This window comes from Lynx rufus, unplaced genomic scaffold (assembly GCF_022079265.1).
Source record: "Lynx rufus isolate CCGP_SWC_20201006 ecotype Redwood Valley unplaced genomic scaffold, mLynRuf1.p SCAF_4, whole genome shotgun sequence".
In the NCBI taxonomy this organism is placed as follows: domain Eukaryota; kingdom Metazoa; phylum Chordata; class Mammalia; order Carnivora; family Felidae; genus Lynx; species Lynx rufus.
The window spans coordinates 109,931,746-109,958,170 of NW_025814856.1; the positions used below are offsets into that span (position 1 = coordinate 109,931,746).

The 26,425-nt window shown below is 39.0% G+C and overlaps 1 protein-coding gene across 1 annotated transcript in view; it reads right to left on the reverse strand.

Annotated features, from left to right (window-relative positions):
• Positions 1-16,939, reverse strand: part of CRPPA (CDP-L-ribitol pyrophosphorylase A) — a 332,224-nt gene extending 315,285 nt beyond the window's left edge. Inside the window, exon 1 of the mRNA XM_047096860.1 lies at positions 16,692-16,939. Coding sequence (XP_046952816.1) covers positions 16,692-16,939 — 248 coding nt within the window. The remainder of the gene's footprint in view (positions 1-16,691) is intronic.
• Positions 16,940-26,425: the final 9,486 nt, after the last annotated feature.

Here is a 26,425-nt window from a genome sequence, read left to right on the forward strand (position 1 = left end):
TTCCCGTCTTACATTTAGGTCTTTCATTCATTTTGAGTTTATTTTTGTGTATGGTGTAAAAAAGTGGTCCAGGTTGATTTTTCTACATGTCACTGTCCAGTTTTCCCAGCACGGTTTGCTCAAGAGACTGTCTTTATTCCACCAGATATTCTTTCCTACTTTGTCAAAGATTAGTCTGCCATACTTTTGTGGGTCCATTTCTGGGTTCTCTATTCTGTTCCATTGATCTGAGTGTCTGTTTTTGTGGCATTACCATACCGTCTTGATAATTACAGCTTTGTAATACATCTTGCACTCCAGACTGTTATACCCACAGCTTTCATTTTCTTTTTCAGGATTGCTTTGGCTATTCGGGGTCTTTTCTCATTCCATACAAAGAACTCTCAGCCTCTGAGACACTCTATATTCATGCTAGACAGTGAAAATCTTATACACATTTTTACAAAAATGGAAAGTTCTGAAAATTACTGAGTGAAATGAGTTTTATTTATGTGAACATTTGGTTGACTTACTTAATTATTAACCTCCAACCTTCTGTAATTGAACCAACCCTTTCCAATCCCATTCTTCCTGTCGCTACAACAGTAATATACAGATGAGCAACACAAAGAGCTACTTTATAGGCACACTGCCTATAAAGGAACAACAGCAATCTGTGATCAAGTGTTATGAAGAAATCCAGGCTCACATGCAAGCAGATCATCTGACTAGCACAGAGAAGGCCAAGGTGATATTCCCTAAGGAACCAGAATTTGCTATAGGATCCAAATGGTGAGTGGCAGGGAAAAATAGGCAAAGGAATATGAAGGTCTGCTGTAACTAAAAGCCATTACAAGGTCCTGAGGGCCAGGAAGCAAATGGAGTCAAATCGTTTCAGCAATGGAATGGGATGAGAGCCTATGAAGAAGCTGGAGGTCAAGGCAAGACCCAGAATAGGCTGAGCCATGGGGCCTCACAGACCATGTGATGAGTTTTAATGTTATAATACAAAGCCATAAACAAAGCTTTATGCAGGAGAGGACATTTCTATAAAAAAATAAAAAAAATGTAAAAAGTGCTCACTTACCCAAACGTGTATCATGTCATAAAACAGTGCCTAGAAAACTCTAGTAGTCAGAAAAGCCCCTAAGAGAAGACTACTTCCTAATTTCCCAAACCTGTGAAGGGATAGCCCTACATGCCAAAAGAACTTTACAGATGTGGTTAAGGATCTTGAAATGGAATGATTTCCCTAGACCATCTAGGTATGTCTAATATAATCCCAGGAATCCTTAAACGTGAACAAGAGGCAGAAAAGTCAACGCAGCAGATGAGTTAATAGAAACAGTGGCCGGTGTGATACAGGACCACAAGTCTAGGAATATAAGCAACCTCTAGAAACTAGAAAGTGGCCAGGAAATGGACTGTCCCTTGAGTGTCCTGAACAAACATAGCATTGCCAACACCTTTATATTTTAGCCCAGTGATACCTACTATAAACTTCTAACTTCCAGAAGTTGAAGGTAGTAACATGGTGCTTTAAGTCACTCACTTCATGGTTTTATTGTTTGTTTTTGTTTTGTTTTGTTTTAACAGCAGCTAATTTAGTACACTCAGTTTTACTCTTGCTACAAGGTAGAGAAGACATCTGGTAGAGAAAGCGGGAAAGCAGACAGACCAAGTAGGAGATGACTGCTGCTTCATTCTGGGAAAGACGATGACTGTAGCCTCGCTACCAGATGGAGCTTGTAGATGGGGTTTAAGAGATAAATTAGAGAGTGTAACCTTTGCAAAATTGGCAAAAAAGTTTCATTATGACATAAAATAACTAACATTAAGCATTTACTATGGCTTAAGCCTTAGTCATGTTCTAACTCCTGTAATCCTCATTCTCTACGGTCTCTCTTAAGTGGGAAACAATTAAGAGGTGACATATACATTCTACTTAGCTTTCCCAAACTACCATCTTGTACCAAAAAGTTCTTGAAATCGTTTTACCAAAATACAATGCCATATTCCATCTTCTAGAAGGTAACTTCCATGACAGAAAGGACAACATCTGTTTTGCCCATTGCTTTTCACATACCTGGTATACCCTCATTTATTTGTTGAATAAATGACCTTGGTCAATCTCACCTACCAGCAACAGTGTAGTATCTCTCACCACAGCATCATCTCAAAGGTTATAAAAACAAAAGAAGCTCTTCATTAAGCTGATCAGCTACAAAAACTCAAAAAAAAAAAAAAAAAACCAGTATAACCTTCCCCATGTGATGTGGTTTTGTTTCAAGCATTTGACTCCTTACCTTCATTTCAATAACTTTAGGCTCCTAGAAAGCCAGAATTACTTATGTTTTGTCAGATACTGGGGGGAATTCTAATCACAAGCAAGCTGAAACAATGCAGAAATATTCACAAAGCACCTAAGAGTAAAATATGTATTATGATGTGCAGTCAATAGAAAGTATTAGGGAGTAAGTCTCCAGTGTTGGTTGCTCTGCTTTGTAGCCCATCCATCCCCCATCCCTTTCATTACAAACTTAATTGATTACAGTGTACTCACACAGTTTAGAATTTATACTGTACTCAAAGCGCCCACTCCACACGCCCCACCCCCCCCCCCGGAACTGACAAGTGACAGTCCGTGGTCTCTAAATGTGAAGCTTCCCAAGGTTCTGTCTTCACTGACACAAGCTGTGACCAAAGCACTCATCTCCTCCATTATTTATTGCACCAGCCTCTTAGCTGGTCTCCTTCTACTTTTTATCCCAACATAACACATTCTCACCACTTCTAGAGGATTTTTCTCAAGTGTAAACCTAAAGTTACCCCCTGCTGCTTCTTGAGCAGGACCCTTCAAGGTCAGCCAACTTGTCCCTATGCCACTTCATCTGTCCCATTCCCCTCTTATTTAGGAGGACATTTTCTCTCACAACCAGGTCTTTGCTTATGTTACTTCCTTTGCTACCCAGCACACCTACCCCATCTTGGGGTGGGGCAAGATGGGAAGCTCAGTTCCACCTGTTCAGCTGTCAGTTCAGATATGGCTTCCCCCAAGAAGCTTTCCCAGGCATTTTGGGAGCAGCATCCCTGTTCTCCACTTCCAGAGTACTCTTACTGCTAGAGAGATTTACCATCATACTCTACGGTTTCCTTTTCTATCTCCTTCACTAGGCTGCGAACTCACAGAAAGCAAAGTCTACACTTCAGAGCTTGGCACATTCTAAACCAAGGAGTATTAGTAATATTAACAGCAACTAAGATTGATGGCTCGCTCAGTAACATGTGCTATGTACAGCACTTGCCTGCAATATCTCATCCAATATATCAGATCGCAGGAAATCACTATTATCACTTTACAGAGGACATGGAAGCAGTGACCTGCCCATGATCTCACACTTAAGAAATGCAGGGACCTGGGTGGAACCAAGTCTGATTTGGGAGCACACTGTTAACTTCTACAAATGCACTGACAGTCTGTGAGAAAGAGGTGGTAAAATTATGTCAGTATCCATTGTGTCTCCAGCACATCATTTATATTCTTAGTGATGAGCCATGTAATACTGCTACATTTGTGATCAAAATGACAAGTTTCCTTTATTTCTCGTAATTCAAGCAAAAATAAACACCTAACATTTGCCAGGCAGTATGCTAGACACTTGTTATATAATAATGAACCAAGACTGGCAGAATTCCTGACCTCATAGACCATATGTCAGTATCTGTTAAATGAATCCATGAATAGGAAAGATTTAAATAACTAGAAAGGAATAAATTATTACTTTTGTAATTGTTTAAGCCTTTTCTCTGTTCATGGATTCAGTTAACACTTTTCACATAATGGTCTGTGATTTGCTCAAGTTTATAGGAAAGAATTATTAACAGTGATCAAATATATTTCAGTTTATTAATAAAACATCACACTAAGGTTTTTGTTTTATTTTTTAAAAACATTTTAAGTACATGCTCAACTAAATCAGTAGGCAAAACTACTCTATAATCAAGAATTTAACTTGTACTCTAAGCTATTTATCTCTTCATAGTGTATTTTATCAGAAAAAAAGTCACTTAAAAGCAACTTTTAAAGATCTTAGGTTGCTATTTTTTCATAAAAATTACTTCCAATTAAATGTTAATACTGAACAATTAAGAGGGAGAAATACAAGGCATTGCTAGACTTAATAGTCATTCAAATACCTGCACAATGAGTCAATGAATTAATGAACTCCCCAAGATAGTTACTAGAATGCCTTCAAAGAGCTATAATTGTTTCAAAGAAAGTCAGTCAAAATAGATGTAAATAATTAGATATACCCAAGTCCTTTGATTATTTCCGAAAGTCATAAGAGACTCTAAGCAGCAAAGTCTTTTAAGTCTTTTATTCTTTCTCAAACTATAGATTAAGGCCTATTAGTGTATCAATTTAGGGAGTTTAGGTTAACATTTTTGGATAAATGATATAGAAATTAATAGAAGGGTAAAGTTAGAATGCATAGCAAATAGGACAGGTTTTCTTGAAATTCAAATACATACATATTGTGTATTTATGTGTTTGATGGAGTCATAATGCAAAATATTTTTTTTAAACAAGTTACAATAAAAAAATTTAGGAGACATGGTCTTAGACCACTCTTAAGAGATAACGGAATTATGGTATTTTGTTCAGCAACCACGCACTTGCAATCCTTTTTAAGTACTATTTATATTTCAAAGGATTTATTCACATTCTTTTCTAGTTGTAGAATTAAGAGACTTTTACATTATTAAAGTTAAATAATGTAGAATCATGGGACTGAGGAAAAACCTTAACTACCTCACACAGTGCCTACTGAACAAGTATTTGCTGAATAAATGAATCTGGCTGACCTCCTTAGTGGAAAGCATGTCCACACTGAATTGCTATACCCAGATTTCATCAAGTTCTCTTGACTAATTCCTTTCTAGCACATTCCATAGGCAAATTACAAGGCTATCACCTATAGACATTTTGAGGAAAAATTATCATTTCTCATATTTTCTCCCACAATGCTAAAAAATCACTTACAGTATTCTGCTTGGGCAGCTTAATATGATCAGTTAAAAATGACAGATTTAAACACATGCTTTTTAAATAAACAGACAGGGAGGGAGATGCCTGGGAGGCTCAGTTGGTTAAGCATTGACTCCTGGTTTTGGTTCAGATCATGATCTCAGTTTGTGAGTTTCAGCCCCACATTGGACTCTGTGCTAACAGTGCAGAGTCTGCTTGGGATTCTCTCTCGGTCCCTCTTTCTGCCCCCCCCCCCCCACCACCACTCATGCTGGCTCTCCAAATAAATAAACTTTATAAATAATAAGCAAACAGACACATGGAGTGCCTGGGTGACTCAGTTAAGTGTCCAACTCTTGATTTCGACCCAGGTCGTGATCTCATGGTTGATGAGTTTAAGCCCCACGTCAGGCTCTGTGCTGACCACGCAGAGTCTCCTTGGGATTTTCTCTCCCTTGCTCTCTGCCCCTCCCCAGTTTGGCCCCAAGGGACAGTGGCAGCTAGGGCTGACTGCCATGACAGTCTTCATAGAGATTAGGCTTGTAGATTGTACTGTGGCCATATTTGGTAGATTTACATCTCCCCATACCTACCCTGCTATTTTAGCAGCAAACCATTGTTGAGCTGGTGTGAAGGGGATGGCTCCCAATTGCCCCCACAATGTCAGGTCTCCTTATCAGGTCTCATGACCCCAGACTTCCTACTTGAAGTCCAACCTACCAGTCCTAATCTCTCCTTAAAAGAGTCCCATGGGGGCCTTCCCACTGGCAATTTGACACAAACATCTAGTCATACAAACACAGTCTTATTGTATTTTTAATACATAATGTAGGCCTATTGTTTCCCTTAACTCAGATTTGACCCTTAATGATGCATTAAGAAAATTATTTAAAGTTCAATTCCTGTATTTGAACTTGTTCAACTGAAAGTAACTTAAATATCTTTTTCTTTCTGAATCCTTAATTCAATTAGTCACTAAAACCAGTCAATTCCTGTCTAAATATTGCTCCTGTCTTCCCTACTCCAACTTTTAGTTCAATTCAAGCAATCAACATTGCTCATTTAAATTAACATTTATATATGTACATATATATTTCTATCTTGTTTCAATACAATTTCCAGGGTTTTCAGAAAGAGTAAGATAGAACAAGTACACAAGAAAGCAAAAATTAGAGACAATCTATTAACTCAGAAAATCTAATAAGCCCTCAGTGCATACACACACTTCAACACATACACCTATCAGCTGGGAAGATGGTGGAGTAGAGGACCTTAAGCTCACCTCACCCCATGGTTACAACTAAATGACCATATCAGTGTAAATAACCCAGGAAACGACCAATACACTGGTAGTACAAACTCCACAACTAAGGGCAGGGAAAAGGTCACATCAAAGGTACAAAGGGCTGAGATGTAGTCTGAGAGCAAAATAGACCATGCCATTCAAGCTGGCAGCACAGTAAAGGGCAGAAAACACATTTTCACACCAGGAGCCCATGAACTGGGAGAATGAATCTCTAGTATTTTCTTTTGAGTGAGTTGAGTGAAGGCCAAATTTCATGAGTTCCTAAAACAAGCAGGACTTAAAGCCTGGAATTTTAAAAATCCCAGGCTTGGCTCTAGGAGAGCCCAGAAAGCTTTAGGAAGCAGAATCCCCATCCTTAAAGAGATAAGGATGAACAGCCCATGCAGATACAGTGTAGAACCAGCAGTTTGAAAAATGCCTGGGGTAGACTGCCCCCTTCCCCCCCTCCCCCCAGATAAGCAGTTTGCTCATCTCAGAACACCACCTGGACAAACAGATGCCACTAGGAGACACCTCCAGGAACAAAGAAGCTGGCAAATGCTATTTCCCTCCCCAGCCCCATAGCATAAACAATGGTTACCTGTGGGAAACAGCACAGTACTGATACTCATAGCTTAACCTGCTTTCACAAAGCTCCACCAGGCCATGCCACTCCCAAATGCTTCAGTGGATCCACCCCTTTCCAGTCACTCTTGCCTCCATCCCCCTGCTCTGGGCCCTCCCCCAGAAGACCAGCACAAACACAGCCAACACCACATCTGACCTGAGCATTTTGTAGGCCCTCAGTTTACATAGTGGTGGGGGCTAGTCTCAGTTCTCAAGCAGACCACTGCACACCTTGCTGACCACAACAGGCAGAGAGGGACTCTGCCGACAGCTGAACTGAACGAACAATAGGGCAAGACTCAACAGCAGAGCAGACACAACACACATAGAAGACATTCCCTGAAGCTCCTGGCCCTGGGTAACTACAGAGCCCTGAAGGACCTCTTCTTCATAAGGCTATTATCATAGGAAAGTCAGCTACTTCTCTTGCTCTTAACAGAGAGAAATAGATACACTAAGTCAAACAAAATGAGAAGACAGAAATACATTTACCAAATGAAAGAACAGGACGAAATCACACCATCTGACCAAAGCAAAACAGATGTAAGTATTATGGCTGATAGAGAATTTAAAATAAGTATCATAAAGATACTCACTGGACTTAAGAGTGGAGGACATCAGTGAGACACTTAACAGAGAGTAAAAAACAAACAAACAAACAAACAAAAAACAACCAGAGATCAAGAACACAGTAAGTGAAATTAAAAATATACTTGATGGAACAAATAGCAGGCTACATAAAGCAGACAAATTATTTAATGACCTGGAACACAGACTAATGGAACATAACCAATCTTAGCAAAGTAAAGATAATTATGCAAATTGAGAATATTCTTAGAGAACTCAGTGACTCCAAGCATAATATCTGTACTATAGGATCTCAGATGAGGGGCAGGAAACTTATTTGGAGAAATAATAGTTGAAACTTCCCTAATATGAGAAAGGAAACATATCCAGATTGAGGAGACACAGATATCCTTCCCTCCCCCCCCAAAAAAAAAAAAATCTCTACCCAAGGAGGTCCACACCAAGACGTATAGTAATTAAAATGGCAAAAAGTAGTAAAAGGAAAAAAAAAAGTAAAGCAATAAAAGATGACAGTTACATTCAAAGGAACTCCATAATACTAACAAGGAATTTTTTTACCAAAACTTTGCAGGCCAAAGGGAATGGCAGGATATATTCAAGGTGCTCAAAGGGAAAAAATCTGCAACCAAGAATACCCTATCCAGGAAGGCTATCACTCAGAATAGAAGGAGAGATAAAAGAGTTTCTCAAACAAAAACAGAGCTCATGACTACTAAAGCAGTCCTATAAGAAATATTAAAGGGAATCCTCTGGGTGGAAAGGAAGATCATAAGTGAGAACATGAAAATAAACAAGCAGTAAAAATAACCTTTTCTGTAAAAACCAGTCAAGGGATTCATTAAAGAAAAGGATGTAAATTATGATGCTATACACCTAAAAAATGGGAAGAAGAATGAACTTAAACTAAAGTGACCATCAATGTCATATAGACTGCTTTACTAGAAGATGTTATATACAAACCTAATGGTAACTACCAATCAAAAACAGGTAATAGATATGCAAAGAATAACGAGAAAAGGTTTGAAATAGATCACCAAAGAAAGCCAAAAAATCATGAAATACAATCAGGGAAGCATCAGAGAAAATATACAGAAACAACCACTAAACAAGTGACAAAATGGCAATAAACACGTATCTATCAGTACTTACTTTGAATGTGAATAGACTAAGTGCTCCAATGAAAAGACACAGGGTGCACGATAAATAAATAAATAAATAAATAAACAAACAAACAAGACCCAACTATATGCTGAATAAAAATAAATAATATAGGGGAGCCTGGGTGGCTCAGTTGGTTAAGCGACCGACTTCCGCTCAGGTCATGATTTCGTGGTCCGTGAGTTCGAGCCCCGCGTAGGGCTCTGTGCTGACAGCTCAGAGCCTGGAGCCTGTTTCGGATTCTGTGTCTCCCTCCCTCTGACCCTCTCCCATTCATGCTCGGTCTCTGTCTCAAAAATAAATAAATGTTTAAAAATTGTTTTAAATAAATAATATAAAAACTAAAAAAGCAATAGAACAGATCAATGAAACCAGGAGCTGATTCTTTGAAAAAACTCAACGAAATAGATAAACCTCTAGCAAGACTCAAATAAGAAAATTTTAAAAAATTAACAAATAGATGACCCAAGTAACAAAAATTTATGGAAAAGGAGAAATAACACCACAGAAATACAATTTTAACAGAATATTATGAAAATATTCATCAATATCAAATATTAATATCAAGTAGAAAATTTGAACAGACCAATCACCAGCAATGAAATTCAATCAGTAATCAAAAAACTTCCCAAAAATAAAACTCCAGGACCAGATGCCTTCACAGGTGAATTCTACCAAACATTTAAAGGGGAGTTAATATCTATTCTTCTCAAGCTATTTCAAAAAATACAAGAGGAAGGGAAACATCCAAATCCATTCTGTGAGGCCATTATCACTCTGATACCAAAGCCAGATACAGACGCCACAAAAAAAAAAGAGTACAGGCCAGTATCTCTCATGAATATAGATGCAAAATCCTCATAATATTAGCAAACCATATCCAACAATGTATTTAAAAGATCATACACCATGATCAAGTGGGATTTATTCCTGGAATTCAAGAGTGGTTCAATATCCACAAAATAATCAAAATGATATGGCACATCTGTAGGACAAAGTATAAAAACTGTATGACCATTTCAATAGATATAGAAAAAGCATTTGACGAAGTATAGCATCCCTTCATGATTTAAAAACAAAAACAAAATCTCTGCAAAATAGGTCTAGAGGGAACACATCTCAACATAATAAAGGTCTTGTATGAGCAAACATCATACTCAATGGGGCAAAACTAAGAGCTTTCCCCCTAACATCAGCAACAGGGATGTCCACACTCACCACTTTCATTCAATGTAGTACTAGAAGTCCTAGCTACAGCCTTTAGACAAAAAGAAATGAGAGGCATTCAAATTGGTAAGGAAGGAGTAAAACTATTTGCAGATGACATCATACTACACATAGAAAACCCTAAATATCCCACCAAAAATCTACTAAAATTGGCCAATGAATTCAGTAAAGTCCAAGGACACAAAATCAATGTATAGAAATCTACTGCATTACTATACACTAATAACGAAGCAGAAGGTGAGATTAAGACAAAAATCCCATTCACAATCATACCATAACAATAAAGTACCTAGGAATAAATTTCAATGTGAAAGACCAGTACTTGGAAAACTATAAAACACTGATGAAAGAAATTCAAGACAACACAGAAAAAGGCAAAGACATTCCTTGCTCACAGGTTCCAAGAAAAAAAAATCGTTAAAACATCTGTATTACCAATGCCATCTACAAATTTAATTCAATTGCTATCAACATACCAACAGCATTTTTCACAGAACTTGAATAAACAATCCTAAAAACAGTATAGAACCACATACACACACACATACACACAAAACCTCCAATAGCCAAAGCAATCTTGAAAATGAAAAACAAAACTGGAGTTATCAAAATTCCAGAGTTCAAATTATATTACACAGTGGTAGTAATTAAGAGTGCAGGGGCACCTGGCTGGCTCAGTCAGTAAAGCATCTGACTCTTGATAACAGGGTTCTAAATTCAAGCCCCATATTGGGTATAGAGAGGACTTTAAAAAATAAAATCTTAAAAATAAAATAACACAGTATAGTACTGGAATAAAAATACACATAGATCAATAAAACAGAAAACCCAGAATTAAATGCACAATTACATGGCCAATTAATCTTTGACAAAAGAGGAATGAATATACATACAAGGGGGAAAAGACAGTCTCTTCGATAAATGGTATTGGGAAAACTGGACAGATATATGCAAAAGAATGAAAACGGACCACTTTCTTTCACAATATACAAAAGTAAATTCAAATGGTTTAAAGACCTAAATGTGAGTCCCGAAGCCCTAAAAAACACTTCAAGAGAGGGCAGGCAGTAATCTCTCTGACACTGACCATAACAACAGTTTTCTAGATATATCTTCTGAGGCAAGGGAAGAGCAAAAAATAAACTACTTGGACAACATCCAAATAAAAAGTTTCTGCACAGTGAAGGAAACAATCAACAAAACTACAAGTCAACCTACAGAATGGGACAAAGTGTTTGCAAATGACATCTGTTAAAGAGTATCCAAAATATAAAAAGAACTTAGAAAACTCAACAACCGAAAAATAAATAATGCATTTAAAAATGGCAAGACATGAACACACATTTCTCCAAGGAAAACATACAGATGGCCAAGAGACACATGTAAAGATGCTCAACACCACTTATCAGGGAAATGTAAGTCAAAACTACAATAAGGTATCACCTCAAACTTGTCAGAATGGTTAAAATCAAAAACACAAAAAACATCAAGTGTTGACAAGGACGCAGGAAAAAAAGAAGCCTCATGCACTGTTGGTAGAAAAGCAAACTGGTGCAGTCACTCTAGAAAACAGTATGGAAGTTCCTCAAATTTAAAAAAGAGCCACCCTATGATCCAGTAATCACACAGCTGGGTATCTACCCTAAGAATACAAAAACACTAATTCAAAGGTATGCACGGACCCCTATGTTTATTGCAGCATTATTTACAGCAGCCTAACTATGGAAGCAGTCCAAGCGTCCATCAACTGACAAATGGATAAAGAAGTGGTACATACATGCAGTGGAATATTAGCCATAAAGAAGAATGTAATCTTTCCATTTGCAAAAACATGGATAAATCAAGAGAGTATAAATAAGTTAGTCACAGAAGGGCAAACACCACATGACTTTAGTCATATGTGGAATTTAACAAAACAAGGGGAAAAAAAGAGACAAACCAAAGAACAACTCTTAATTCTACAAAACCAACTGATTATTACCTGAGGGGAGCTGGGAGGGAAGAATGGCTGAAATAGGTGAAGGGGATTCATCATGATGAAAAAGAAGGATTTAAAAAGTAAATAGAACACAGAAACATATATACAAATACAGAATCACTACGTTGTACACCTGAAACTAATATGTCGATTATACCTCAATTTAAAAAAAGCAGACAACACACACACACACACCATGGAGTCTCAGTTTCTAAAACTGGACTTCCATTAATTTTCCAAGTGGCAAGAAAGCAACCCAACTTAACCACAAAAATCTACTCTCCTTAAGATCAACACATACAAATCCACAAAACAGCTTTCTTTGAAATTCATCTGACATTATCACATTTATGTTGACTAACTTACATTAGCCAAACTAAGAGTGAAACCTGAATTAGAATGCCAACACATTAATAAGGATATATATTAGTATCCAAAGTCTGCAATGCTTTTTATTAGTGGGACAACCCATTTCCTTCCTAGAGATTTATACTGACTGCCAGTTTATAATACAGTTTCAATGGGCAGTGAACCCTATCGAGGAACAAGTCATTTTAGGCAGTGTCCTCTACCACAGAAAACTTGAGAAACTTCTCCAACTATGCAGAAGGCTGTGCCAGACTTTGTTCAAATGTATCAGCAGAGGAACTCCCATTCCTAGCCCACCATCACCATGAATCTGAAGAAGCATGGCCAGTGTTTGCCTTGTATTTGACAGTGTTTGTCTTACTTTTCTTGTATTTGTCATTTTAGTTATTCAGCTAAGCCAGATTAACCATTCTTAATGAGTTTCTTTCCTTAGATATTTGGAACCCGAAGTAAGCTTAACGGCAGGGGTTTTTACTTCATACATAAGATCTGGGAACACATTTTTTTAGACAGCAAAAGAGCAGAGTTGATCTGTAAAGTGTATTTTACAACTTAACTGCCAGGGCTTTATGCCTCCACCACTACCATGGCCACCTAAGTTTTCTTAGAGCAATAGTTCTTTTAAAAACTCGGGTCATACATAAATCAATAGTTACATAAGGCGCTAGTACCCTTGATCTCAGTTCCTTGTTAGTATGCTGAGGGGCAAAAAAAAAAAGCTCTCTTCAAATTATAAATCTTTGGTTTAATAAACTTCTATTCTCTCTACAAGGCCAAAAGCAAAGTTTCAAAATCCTAGAAACATTTTTAATCAACTTCTGAAAGACTCTTGTTCCTAATACAACCTACCAAGCAGTAGTTTTGATTGTTTTAAACCCAAATGCACAGATCCAAACGACCAGCTGTATCATCTTAATAGACGTGGCATATAAACATGTATAAACATACATAGGTTTATAAATACACATGCAATGTTTAATGGAAATATATGCACATACAACTGACTGATAGACTTTGTCCAGATAGAGCCATAGCCAACGTCTCCCAGATTTGGGAAGGTTCAGAGAGTCTTTTGAATGTCATTTAATAATTAAGAAATGTCAGGGTGCCTGGGTGGCCCAGTCAGTTGAGCATCTGACTCCTGTTTTTAGCTCAGGCCATGATCCCGGGGTCTGTGCTAGGCTCTGCACTGAGCACGGAGCCTGCTTAAGGTTCTCTCTTCCCCCTCCACTGCTGGCACTCTCCACCTCCCAACACACACACACACACACACACAAAGATATTTCAATGGCCTACCAGAACTTGACTAAACTAGAAAAAAATATTTTCCCAATGTCACCTGAATTGAAAACAATCCTGAGTCTCAGTCAACTCACAATACAGACTCTCTGAAGGTCCCCTCTAACTTTTCAGTCATTTAAGAACAGGTGCGTTAATATGTACCATGTTGTTTAAAAAGTAAAACAAAACAAAACAAAAAAACAAAAAACAAAAAACTCAGGGTGCCTAGGTGGCTCAGTCAGTTAAGCATCTGACTGCAGCTCAGCTCATGACCTCACCACTCAGTGAGTTTGAGCTGGTGTCAGGCTCCATGCTGACAGCTCAGAGCCTGGAACCTGCTTCGGATTCTGTGTCTCCCACTCTCTCTCTCTCTCTCTGCCCCTCCCCTGTTTGCTCTCTCAAAAATAAAAATTAAAACATTAAAAAAAAAAATGGGGGGGGGGGGGACTCCCGTGAGTTGACCTTAGAAGCTAAGGATCTCATCACCACAAAGTGCAGTCTTCCTCTCAACTCCTCTATGGCCATGGAACCTTCACTCAGCCATTGGCTGTGCTGAGTCAGAGAATAAGCTTCAAGTATTTTGATAGTGAGCTAGGAGTTTAAGTGTTTCTTTTTAAGGTTGCACCAGTTGTTTTTATTTTGTTTTGTTTTGAGCTGTCTACCCCACCTTCCGAAGCATCCTGTACCTCTGATTCCTGAAAGATCTGGGGACTTCAACCAACTTGCTTCTCCACAGCTGTTCCCATTTTCTTGGGGACTGTTAAGTCTGATTGATTACCATCCTGTTCTTCCAATGTTTTGTTGTCATCTTTTATCTACTCCAGCTCTTCTTACATTCATTTTCCGTTGTGTGACTATACTGTTTTTAGTCTCTTTGGGTGGATAAATACAACAGTGAAAATAATGCCATTTAAACCTGTATTTAACTAAAACAAAGATGAGCCACATTTCTTTACATTTCCCTATCCCAATTTAAGAGCTGTGGACCAAACTTCAGAGGTGAAGTCTCTCGTATGCCATAGTTTTTTATCAGTTCAAAATTCCAAAGGACAGATCAAACTATGAGGGTCATTTTTCAGTCAGTGAGTATCTTTAATTTCATAGTCAAGATCAACTAATAAAGATTATTCACAACAACCTCTCTATTAATGAGATGGAAAAAGCTTGAGAAAATAAAGTCTTAACTTCTGCGAGACAAATGAACTTTGAAATCAAATTAGAGGGCAAGGAGAGCTGACACTATCCTAAAATAATCTAGATGATTGACAGTGGTGACACCCAATTACATCTTTTCTGATCTGATGCATTAGAGTGATGCTTCCCCTTTAATATGTGGTAAGCATGCATCATTTTGCCAAAGAGCAAAACGTAAGAATTTCATACAACATTTGATGCTTCCATCTCCTTTCCTTAATTGAACTTGCATAATTCAAGAGGATGAAATAACCTAGGCTTTTTAACACCATGCTCTAAGAAGTCTATTAGCAGTCAAGAGAATGCCCTTCCTTTAGCAAATGGCTAAGAAGCACCCATACGTAAACCCCTGTAATGCAAGATTTCCAAGGATTTCCTGAAACATACCCCAAATGCAATCATCCCTTAAGTTCTTCAGGCATTTTAATAGTGACAAAAATAATCTCCAATGGATTTCAAAATGGAGGTTTCTTTAATTACTATTAGAATTTTATCACTGCTGTTAGCAATACAAAACACATGTTCCTCATCTTCCATTAAAAAAGGCATTCCCAGAACATTTTTACTTCAAAAGATTTTTCTAGTAACCACCTATCTCAGTCTACCCCAGAAGATGCAAATGTGCTGATGTTAATTTGCTTCATAGGAAAGAAAACTGAACGTACAAGAGACTATATTCCCTTATACCCAGTTATTAAGCAATTAGGTTCTGCTGGCCAAAATCCATTATGTCCCTTAATATAACCTACATAAAGGAGTTATGTTGTCACGGGGTATAACATACTGTAGTACTGTAGTTACATGATTCATACACAGAGAAAAGGTGGGCTACAAGAGTAGGGAAAGCACCTGAACTGTTTCCATGTTTGTTTGAGGTTCAGATGTGACCACTGGCCTGATTACCCTAATCAAGGGTGGTTATGACTCTTCATGCTTCCATAACCATATCCAACACAACTTGGGCCCTTTGGCTTCTGTGGTGTGTGCAAGCATGATGGGACAGGAAGAAGAGCTTTGCTGGGTAATAGGCTAACAGCCTTGAATTAGCAGCAACTCATTAGCTTGGTCTTCATGAAAGCCACCTGCAAAGGATATACTAAAATAACGTTATCCTTCTTGAGACACAAAGGACTCACTTCAAGGTTTAACATCCCATCACAGCACCACACTGGCTTCAACCCATACCAACTCATCTAGGGACCTGTGCAACTGTCCTGCTTCCTACCCCTCCAGACTCACCCCACGCTCAATCATACTACTATGCGCTAAAACAATTAACAAACCCCCTCTCCATCTCACTACTGCGCCTCTAGTCCTCACTCCAATTCCACACGTATTGGCCTTAATTTCGCACCCTTAAATCTATATCCACCGGTGAAAGCCTTGGATTAAGTTTTGTCCCTCCGTCCACCTTCAGCACTTCGTAATTAACATAGGATCTTAAGAGATATTCATTTAATGTACATGAATGGATAAAGTGAACAAAGGCCCGTGAAGTGAGATGTGTGAGTAAAACTCCAATCCACGCATGCACGGAGAGCACAAAACATTAACAGAGATTGAGAAAGAGGCAGACGGGCAGGGAGACTCCTGAAAGAGCTTGTCATTAGGCCCCAGTGGGAACACTGTCAAAACAAAATGCCTTTTAGTTCCAACCCATACTCTCCTTAGTCCAGCTCCAGGAGCCGGGCTCCCCACCACCACGTCGACGGCCCGGGCACCGAAAGGGGTCTGTGGGGCAGCCCCCTCTTGCGTGCAGGTCTGTTAGAGGATCAGAACCACCGGTCCCTGAATTGCAGGGGAGGACGCAGCCCAAGCCAGGGATTGAGCGGGCGGAGTCGGCCCCGCAGTCCGCCGAGAGAAGGCGCCAGCGCGAAAGCAGCACGAGGGGCAGGAGCCGCGGGCCGCCCTAGGCGGGCCGCACCAGGAGCGGAAGGCCGGGCCGGGGACCGGGGGTGCGCCTTGCGCCGCATTACCTCTCCAGGGCCTGCAGCGTGTAGCTGATGAGCGGCCTCTCCAGGACGGGACAGAACTGCTTCGGGGTGGGGACGCCCATGCGCTCCCCACTACCCCCCGCCGGCAACACCGCAGCCACTGCGGGAGCGCGGCGCCCAGCTGGCCGAGCCTCGGCCCGGGCCGCGTTCAGCGTAGAGGCCGAGGGTGTCTGGTCCGCGCCGAGAGAGTCGCACAAGCGAGGCCGCGGCGCGGCGGGCCTGGGCTCCATGGCGGCGGGCGGCGCGGCCGGCCGGCCGGCCTGGTTCGCCCCGGGCCACAGCGCCCCGCTGCGCTCGGGCGCTCGGCTGGGGTCACCGGGAAGATCAGGGGGGAGGGCAGAGGAGGCCTGACGGCGCCCACCGGAGCCGCGGAGTCCGGGCCGCTGCGTGTCCCCAGGGGACGCTCCAGCTGCCGAGCTTCCTCCTTTGGCGTCCGCGGCCTCAGCGACGAGCCCAGCGCCCCCGGCCGGGCTGCGTTTTCGCGCCTCCTCGCTTGTCTGGCGGGCCCAGCGGTCGCCTCGGGTGGAAGTGTCAGCCCTCCGTAGGAACCTACGGGTCCCATTAAACTTAACAGTTTTGCATAGGCTGTAGAGGTCAGGACTCCCTCCCAGTCCCTCTCCCCTTAAGGATATTTGGATTCAGGGCACAGGAGGGGACAGAAAGACCTCGATTTCTGACTTTGATTAAGCTCGTAAGATTTCCTGGTTCCACCTCGAAAAAGACAGGTGGCCGGGCAGTGTTATTATGAAATATTAACCCAAACTGCCACGGATCCCAAATTTGTCTGCAAATTGGAAATACCTGGGGAGCTCAGAAATTGCTGACACCTATGTCCCACACTCAGAGACTGGGATTTAATTAGTCTGGTGTGTGGCCCGAGTTTGGGAATGTTTTTAAAGACCCCCAGGTAATTCTAATGAGCAGGCACGTTTTGGACCCACAGAGCCAAAGCAGTAATACTAATAATTGCTGAACAAGCGACACACATTAGCTCATTTAATCTACAGGAGAACCCAGCTATTACTGGGGTTTTGTTGGTTTGGGTTTTTTGTTTTGACACAGAGAAAGAAAAAAGGTTGTAATGTTTAAGTAACCTGTGTAAAATTACACCTCTATCGGCAGAACTGCCGTAAGGCCCTTGCACAGAAGCAGAGCCAGAGTTGAAGAATTCCAGGCCTGGAGGTATACTGCCCTTAGTACTATTCTTGCTGGCAATGTTTACCATAAAAATGTATCGAAGTATTTGGAATGTCAGAGCCCATCGTATTAGGTCCCTGGAATGTAAGCTCTAGGAGAGTCGGGTTTTTACTTTTTTGGTGTGGGTTCTATGTCCAGCACCTGGAATATAATAGAAGCTTAAAAAATATTCAATCAGTAGTTCATTCAATACATAAGTTAATGATAATTGAAGTATATACTAATAAATATTTTCTAATTCATATTTATCAATCTTCAACCAACAATAGTTAATACAAGATTCATAAAAATTGAATCTTTTAAGCGCTGAAAATATTATCAGTTTATAATATCCCATCCAACTCAGTATTTTTACTAATTTTTCCCAATTGAGATTAAAGCATACACAATTAAAATATGATTTTCCCATCTGTTTTTATCAGTGATTGAGCATGTTTTTAATATATTCAATGTAACTGTATTTTCAATACTCAAGTTTCAATGCAGAAGTACTTTCAATACAAAAGTAACAAAAAATTACTGTTATTATAATTAATGTTTAACTCCGTTACAGTTTCAGTTTGTCAGATCATTGACTCTTAGCTGAAAAATAACCACCATAATACACCTGACTTTGTACCATCACCACCACACCTGTGTCTGGCCTGTACTAGGAATTCAATTAATACCTGTTGACTGGATGGATAAATGAATAAAGGAATCTATACAGAGGCAGGAAAACAAATCAAATAATTGTTCCAATTAATATTGATCTTAAACTTCCCTTTTTAATCTAACAGTGGAGCTAAAGCTAGTTTTCATTTTGTTAATCTTCAGCAAAAAAAAAGCATAGTAATAAGTCTTAATTGCTATATAATTATACATAAATCTTAATAAATTTTAACAATAATCTTGTTTTATTGATTTGATTGTTTTAGAGCAAATATATTAATTTTGCTGTTTGCTATGCATCCTTAGATCTTTTATACTTTATGTTAACAACATTTAAGACTTGTATTGAAAGAAAAGGACAGACTGTTCATTTGTCTATCACAGTATGGGAAACATTTTTCTGTATCTTTTTATATAGGTAATTAGTTTCTTATTATGCGTACTTTGGGTAAAAGATATAGTTTCCATGTAATTTTATACCAAGTTGTAACAGCCACATTACGAAAATACTTTCTCTGAAATGAGTAGCTAAAAGTGCATACCTTGGAAAGTAAGATCCTCTGTGACCCGTTCGTTGGTAATAACCAGTCTGTGATATCAGTTGAAAAGTTTAGAAAAAACAAATCCCAACTGCATTACAATGCAGGGCATGCAAAGGGGAAAGTTCTGGAGTGGTTTTTGATCTGGGTTTCTGTGGTACGTAATACTGGCTTCCCAAAGCCGCCCATGTTCTAATCCCTGAAACCTGTGAATATGTTACCTGACCTTATATAAAAGGAACATTTCAGCTGTGATTGACTTAAAAATCTTGAGATGGGGAGCAGAGCCGGGATCATGCAGGTGTGCCCAATGTAATCACAAGTGCCCTTATCAGAGAGTGATCAGAATTTAAAAAGTACGAGGATGAAATTGTAGGTGAGAGTAATACAGAGCTATAAGTCAAGGATTCCAGGAATTTCTAGAAACTGGATAAAGGAAGGAACCAAAGTCTTCAACTAGAGATTCCAGAAGAATATAGCCCAGCCAATCCATTTTGAAATTTCTCACATCTACAACACTAAGATAATAAACTTGTATTGTTGGGCACCAGGTGGCTTAGTCGGTTAAGCGTCCGACTTTTGATCTCCACTCTGGTCTTGATCTCACAAGTTGTGAGTTCAAGGACACATAGGACTCTGTGCTGACAGCTCGACGAAGCCTGCTTGGGATTCTGTCTCTCCTCTCTGCCCCTTCCCTGCATGTTTCTCTCTCTCAATCTCTCTCTCTCTCTCAAAATAAATAGACAAGCTTTAAAAAATAAATTGTATTGTTTTAGGCCACTAAATTTGTGATTTGTTATAACAACCATAGGAAACTAAAACAATTTCATACACAGGAAAACCTTCAAATTTACATGTTAACCGTAATTTCCAAATGAAGTTACACATAATTAGAAATATATTCATGTGACTAACGAAAGAAAAGACTGTTCATTTGACTTCACTTATGTCCCATAACTACACCCACAGTGCACTATGATTTTTAAAATACCCTTTATCCTATGAATAATGAAATGTGTTTCATTGTACTGTGACTGTTCAAAGCATAGCTTTGTTAAATGTATGCCACAATTTTATAAACTCACTTTGACATGTCTTTTTTTAATGCTTATAGAAGTGCCCATTAAATGGAAGTGGCTCTCATCTGTATATCTGAAAGACCCAAAACTACCTTTTGTTGTTTGTTTCTACATGTCAGTGTACCCTGGGAGATTATCTTGGGGATATTATTATTATTACTGAATTTTAGATCAAGCTGAAGTTTATTTTTTTTACTGTTAACTCAAGTATAATTGTCACTGCCAGTCATTCCCCTCCTCCCCAAACACACTTACTATTTAATAGCTATTCTAGAGGTTACTTGGGGTGTTGCTCACAAATGCTAATGAACAGCTTAATGGTTTACCCTTTAATTCTGTTGGAATAGGAGCCAAACAAAATATATAATTGTTCTACCAAGGGCCAGCCCCAACATTTGTGTCAGCCTATGAATTCTGTTTTGCCATTGTGTCTTATGAAAATGCTACAGTCTATTAACCCCTGACCTTTACCTCATTTTTATATGTAAGAAAAATGATGCTCCACAATGAGGTCTTTCTGTGGGTAATTCAAACTAAACACCACATGACAACAAGATTATCATCTTTCATTTTCTCAATATATCTTACAAAGTTAATTATCAACTGTCACAACTGTCTACTTTGTTTTTCCTATTACAGCTAAAAAAGGAAACAATGATGAATCGCCTTAGGACTGAATGATAAAGTTGACATCATTAATATTACTAAAGTTTAACTTGTCATAAGAATCAGTTGTGGACAATTGTGAACATATACAGTGTTTCTTATGTATTTTATATAATGTCATTTGCATATTATATATTATATAATAATCTTAGAAAACATATTATTGGCACCTTATGACAGAAAATTAGATACAGTAGACCTGCAGTATGTCCAGAAATCTGCCTTTTTTAATATGCTTCCTTAGATGATTCCAATGTTAAGCGTGAAGCAGACTTAAATACACATTGAATTAAAAAAAGAATGACACCCAATTCACTTTATATTCAGTGCATTTAATTTCAAGACCTAAAGCAAAAGGCATGTAGTATATTAAACATGCCACATAAAAATTGCATAAGAAATCCATTAAAACAATTATGTCTTATTTCCTTGTTAATTTAAAAGGAGGAAAACACAAGGAAAAAATATTTAAGTACCGGGGAAAAAGACGTTTTAGAGAAATAGAGAAATGAATCATCCCCTTGTATTTCTACAGAACTGTCATTTAAAAACAAATCACCTCTGAGAGCCCCAAAAGCCATATCTTGGACCACAACTTAAGCAGAATTGAAATTGTTCCCTGGAATTCTGCTTCTGTGCATAGAACTAAAGGGCATGGTTCTACTGTCGGATGCCACACAACTTCAGAAACTAAAAGAGGGGAATGACTTCTATGCAGAAGGAATGTGGGAGGGGTGATGTCTTTGAAAGTTTGTTTAGAAAACAAATGACTAGTCTAGAATTGGTGGTGGCTAGTTTTCATAATCTGTTGAAGGGAAGAATAATCAGAATCATCAAAGAAAGAACAGTTAGAAAAGGAAGATTTGCTTTTGTGCAAGGTCAGATATTGGCAGCAGCTATCCCTATGCATTTTAACTACAACTCAGTACTAAAACAAGATTTAAAGAAGAAAAGAAATGCTTCCAGAAAATGCAGTCATTACTGTCTTCTGCACAGTAAGAAAGGAAGAATGTGGATATTTGAATGTGACATTATGACCACAACCACCATCACCATGCAAAGCACAGAATCAATATAAGAAGTGAACTGTCCAATAGAGTCTGAATATGGGACATCGTTGCCTAATAATACTTTAACCATGACGATAGCAAATCTTGACCTTAATGGATCAAAAGGGACTATGGTGGGGTAGAGGTACAGAGAGGCCACTGGGATAGCTGGCATGAAGAGAGAGAGAAGACTGAGAGGTAATACAGTCTCTTCAGTGACATCCAACAGATGTGAGGATATAAAAAAGTTTCTAATTTTTATAAAAAATAAAATTAAATCAAAAAGTGCTTCATTGCTCTCTAGCATGGGTATTCACTGGGCTAACGAAGAAGGAGGACAGGGAGGAGGAAGAAGAGAAGGAGAAGGGGGAGAAGGAGAAAAGGAAGAGGAAAGACAAGAAGGAGGAGAAGGAAACATGAAGAGGAGGAGGGAAAAGAGGACGAGGACAAGAAGAACACAGAATTTGGACAGTGCTGGAAATTCTAGTTAAGAGAACAATAGACAGGCTTGGACAAGAAGTGCTTAGTGGTAACAGAAAGACAATGTTTCATGTAGAAGTAACTTGTGGCAGATCGTAAAGAGGTGGAAATTAGGTCACTGTTGTTTATGCTGTATGTGAATAGAAATAACTTAAATAGAAAAATTAAATATTTCCATTTGTGACCATGGCTACCACTAATTGGTTTAAGACGTAAGTGAAAGAATGGATAAATGAAAAAAGGTTAAATGTGCCAATGGCTATAAACTTAAATGCATGAAGACCAATTTTTCACTTAGTCTTCAGAAACATCTGAATGCTTAAAACTACTCCCAAATGAAAAAGTTTCAATTTTAAGTTTGCACTAACCCTCCTCACCCCAACTTCATATTTCTTCTACCTCTCCTATCCTGCTCCTTAAAAGAACTCAGGACTTTGACAAAAGATTAAAAAGAAAAACACTTCCCCTTTTTGTCAAATCTTTCTTTAACAATTATTCTATCCTAACTTCAAAAATATATATGATTATTATTAGCTGCTATGGTACAATAATAAAAATATGCACAAACTAACCAGCACTGGTCCTGGGCAAATGTTCACATTTCTGTTTGTCTGTGGCCCTCCTGGCATCTTGCCTTCCTGACCCTTTTCCCTTTTTCTCCCATCTCCTGAATTAGGTGTCTCACTACCAGCTCTGCTGACCAATAGTTCATCTGTGGCTTTCACCTGTGGAGTTAACTCTACTAGTCCAGAGCAGAACAAGTAGCTCCATCGTGTTAGAGGGTTCCATTTTTGAACTTGTCTCATTGCCTAGAACTGCCTTAGTGTTCACAGGGTGTACCTACCTTCTGGAAACCTTCTTCTTGAACTCCACACTCATTGACCTAGGTCCTAGGACTGACCTCTGCTTAGAATTCCACATCTCTTTGACATAAGGTGGAAGAGAACCCCAGTTTGACTGGAAGAGCTTTAGTAACCAGAAGGCTGATCTCCATTTAATGGATGGATAACTTCTCTGAAAAAATTAATCACATAAAAACAGATGTAATCACAGTGCTAGGCCTGTGAATTCTGATGCCTGGATCTCCCTGGAATATTCTGTAACCTGGCCTTAATTTATTTCCCATTTCCACTGGCTGCTGCTAACATCTGGGATTATTCGAGTTATGACACTAAGGCCCTTCTACCCAACTAAACCTGTATCTCAAAGTGATGAAAATCCAACCAACTCTTTTATCCTGGGGAATAGCAACTAATAAAAGCTGAGATATTTCCATTTCAGTAAATATCAGAATCATAATCTAAAAACATGATATTGTATCTCTGGAAATTCCCAAGGCCTGGAAATAATAGCAAGTCAAGAAATAAACCATACACATGAAGCCAGTGAGAGTCTAATCTTAAAAATGGTACACTTTCTAGTCCTTATTTTGAATGGATGGTCAAACATAAGTGTGCTATGTTATTGCTAAATCATATTAAAGTCTGAAGAACAAGAATTATGTTTTATAACTTTCTTAACCTTTTTTTCTAGGTGTCTATTGATTTACAACAAACCATTCCAAAACTTAGTGTCTTAAAATAACACCATTTTATTTCTCTCAATTCTGTGGGCCAGGAATTTGGGGTGGGCTGAATGAAAGCAGCTCATCTCTCTTTCCTTTAGGGTTGACTGGGGAAGTTCAACTGAGGCTGGAGAAGGATCCAAGATGGACTCATTCATATGTTTAGGGCCTTGGAGCTGGCTACTGGCTGGGCATCTCATTTCTCTTCGCGTGATCTTTCTCCAACAAGATACCCTGGCCTTCTTTCTATACCAGATGGGTTGTAAAAAATCAAAAGTAGATTCTACTAGGCCTCTTTTTTTTTAATATTTATTTATTTTGAGAGAAAGAGAGAGCACGTGTGCGTGTATGTGTGTGTGTGTGTGTGTGTGTGTGTGTGTGTGTGAGAGAGAGAGAGAGAGAGAGAGAGCAGGGGAGGGCAAAGAGAAAGGGAGAGAGAGTATCCAAAGCAGGCTCCTTGCTGTAAGCACAGAGGCAACACAGGGCTCAGGCCTTGATCTTGTAATTCATGAGTTCAAGCCCTGAATCCAGCTCTATGCTGACAGCTCGGAGCCTGAAGCCTGCTTCGGATCCTGTGTCTTTCTCTCTGTGTCCCTCCTCCACTCATGCTCTGTCTCTCTCTCTTACTCTCTATCTCTCTCTAAAATAAACGTTAAAAAAAAAAGTGTCAGTCGCTTAACTGACTAAGCCACCTAAAATCAAGAGTCAAACACTTAACTGACTGAGCCACCCAGGCGCCCCTCCACTAGGCCTCTTGACTCTATGTCCAGGACTGGCATAGCATTACTTCTGTCTCATTCTATTGGTCAGAAGAAGTCACAAAACCAGCCCAAATTCAAGAAGAGAGGAAATGGCTCTATACCTTGAGGCAAAGAATAGCACACACAGGGAATGGGGGAATTAGTAATGACCATCTTTGCAGACAATCTTCTATAGGCAGCAATCACCCATTTGAGGGATTCACATGTCTTTAGATTAGAGCAACATCTACTCAGATTTACAGACCCCATAGATTCCTGGCCACACCAGGGCAGAGGATTCAAAGAGTAATTTCTAAAAGAGAAAGTGGTCAAAGAAATGCACAGTGATGTGTATGGCCCTATCTTCTCTCTGGAATTTGTTTCTACAGATTATACTATAAGCTATCAATAACTGTCCACAACCCTGTTCTTTGCCCTCATAAAAGCCAAAACTAGGGCTGATATTAGCAAAGTGTGTATATGTCTAAGAAATTGTTTCTGCTACGACAGGTCCTATTGTTACATATACCAAGTGATCGTCCAAAAACTGATTTCCAAGATGTGACAACCTTTGGGTCTCTCTTATAAGTGAAGGTTTCCTCAGAACTATACTGTGTGTGCTAGCATTTTATTACAGGGAAAAATGGTAGTGGTCCCAGTTCTTCATTGTTTATGTTTTCTTTCAATTTTTGAATTTCAATCACAAGTGTTAAATTCAACTTTAATCATTTAAAACTATTTCAAATGATGTTCCTAATTCAGAATTCAATAAAACTAAAACTATGAGGACGTAATTGCAATAACAGCAATGAAAAACACAATTCTTTGAAAGTCTATAAACGATTTGAAAAGTGACTTTTCTTACTCCAAAATTGAAAATTGTAAGCTCTGTTACAATTTGTGCTGGTCATTTATTCTACAAAAGAGCCATTTCTACAAAAATTATATGGACTTTTATTTTCTTCACCTACAAGTTATAGACTCAGCCAACTAGGGATTTCTGAATGCTAAACGTACACGATCTTGGAAAGGGAGCCAAAGCGTCCAATATCCATTACAGAGATACAAACTTGTTTCAACAGAATGAAACATTCTGGTTCCCATTTTTTTTTTTTTTTTTTTATAAATAACACCTTGGTGGTAACACTTGGAGAAAAATAATGCAGTTGCCTAATTTTTTCATATGGACATGGGGTCCTGTTTCAACTACCCTGTTTGTCTGAATCAGGCCTCTCTTTTGAAATCATGTATGTCATGATTAAGCAGTTTTGGGAGTATTCTCTCCAGTTCCAAATTTTGCAAAGAGTAAGTGACACGTTTATACGTAAATGTGTCAGCCAGAAAACAGTGGAAGGAAGTATCAACAGATAGGGAAATCAGATGGTGTGGGAGAGGCACGTAACTTTTTCTGCCTATGTATTTAAACTTCTGATCCCGCGGCAAGTGGAAGCAGAGACCCCCATAGTAATAACAGCAACTAAGGCAAAGGCAGCTGATAAGCTGGAAACTTGAGAGGTTAAAAGCAGGCCCAGGGCCTTCTTGGAACATAATATAGATTAGTAGCTCTCAGAGAGGCTACCCATCAAAATCGTCTGTAGGGTTTTCACTGGTGCAAATGCTGAATCAGATACCGAGGTGAGAGCTTGGAAGTTCTTATTTTCAAGAGCCCCTCTGTAGGCAGTCGCTATACTCGACTATATACAACTAAAATTGTATATAATTTTTCGAAAATCTGGCCTGGTTTGCATAAT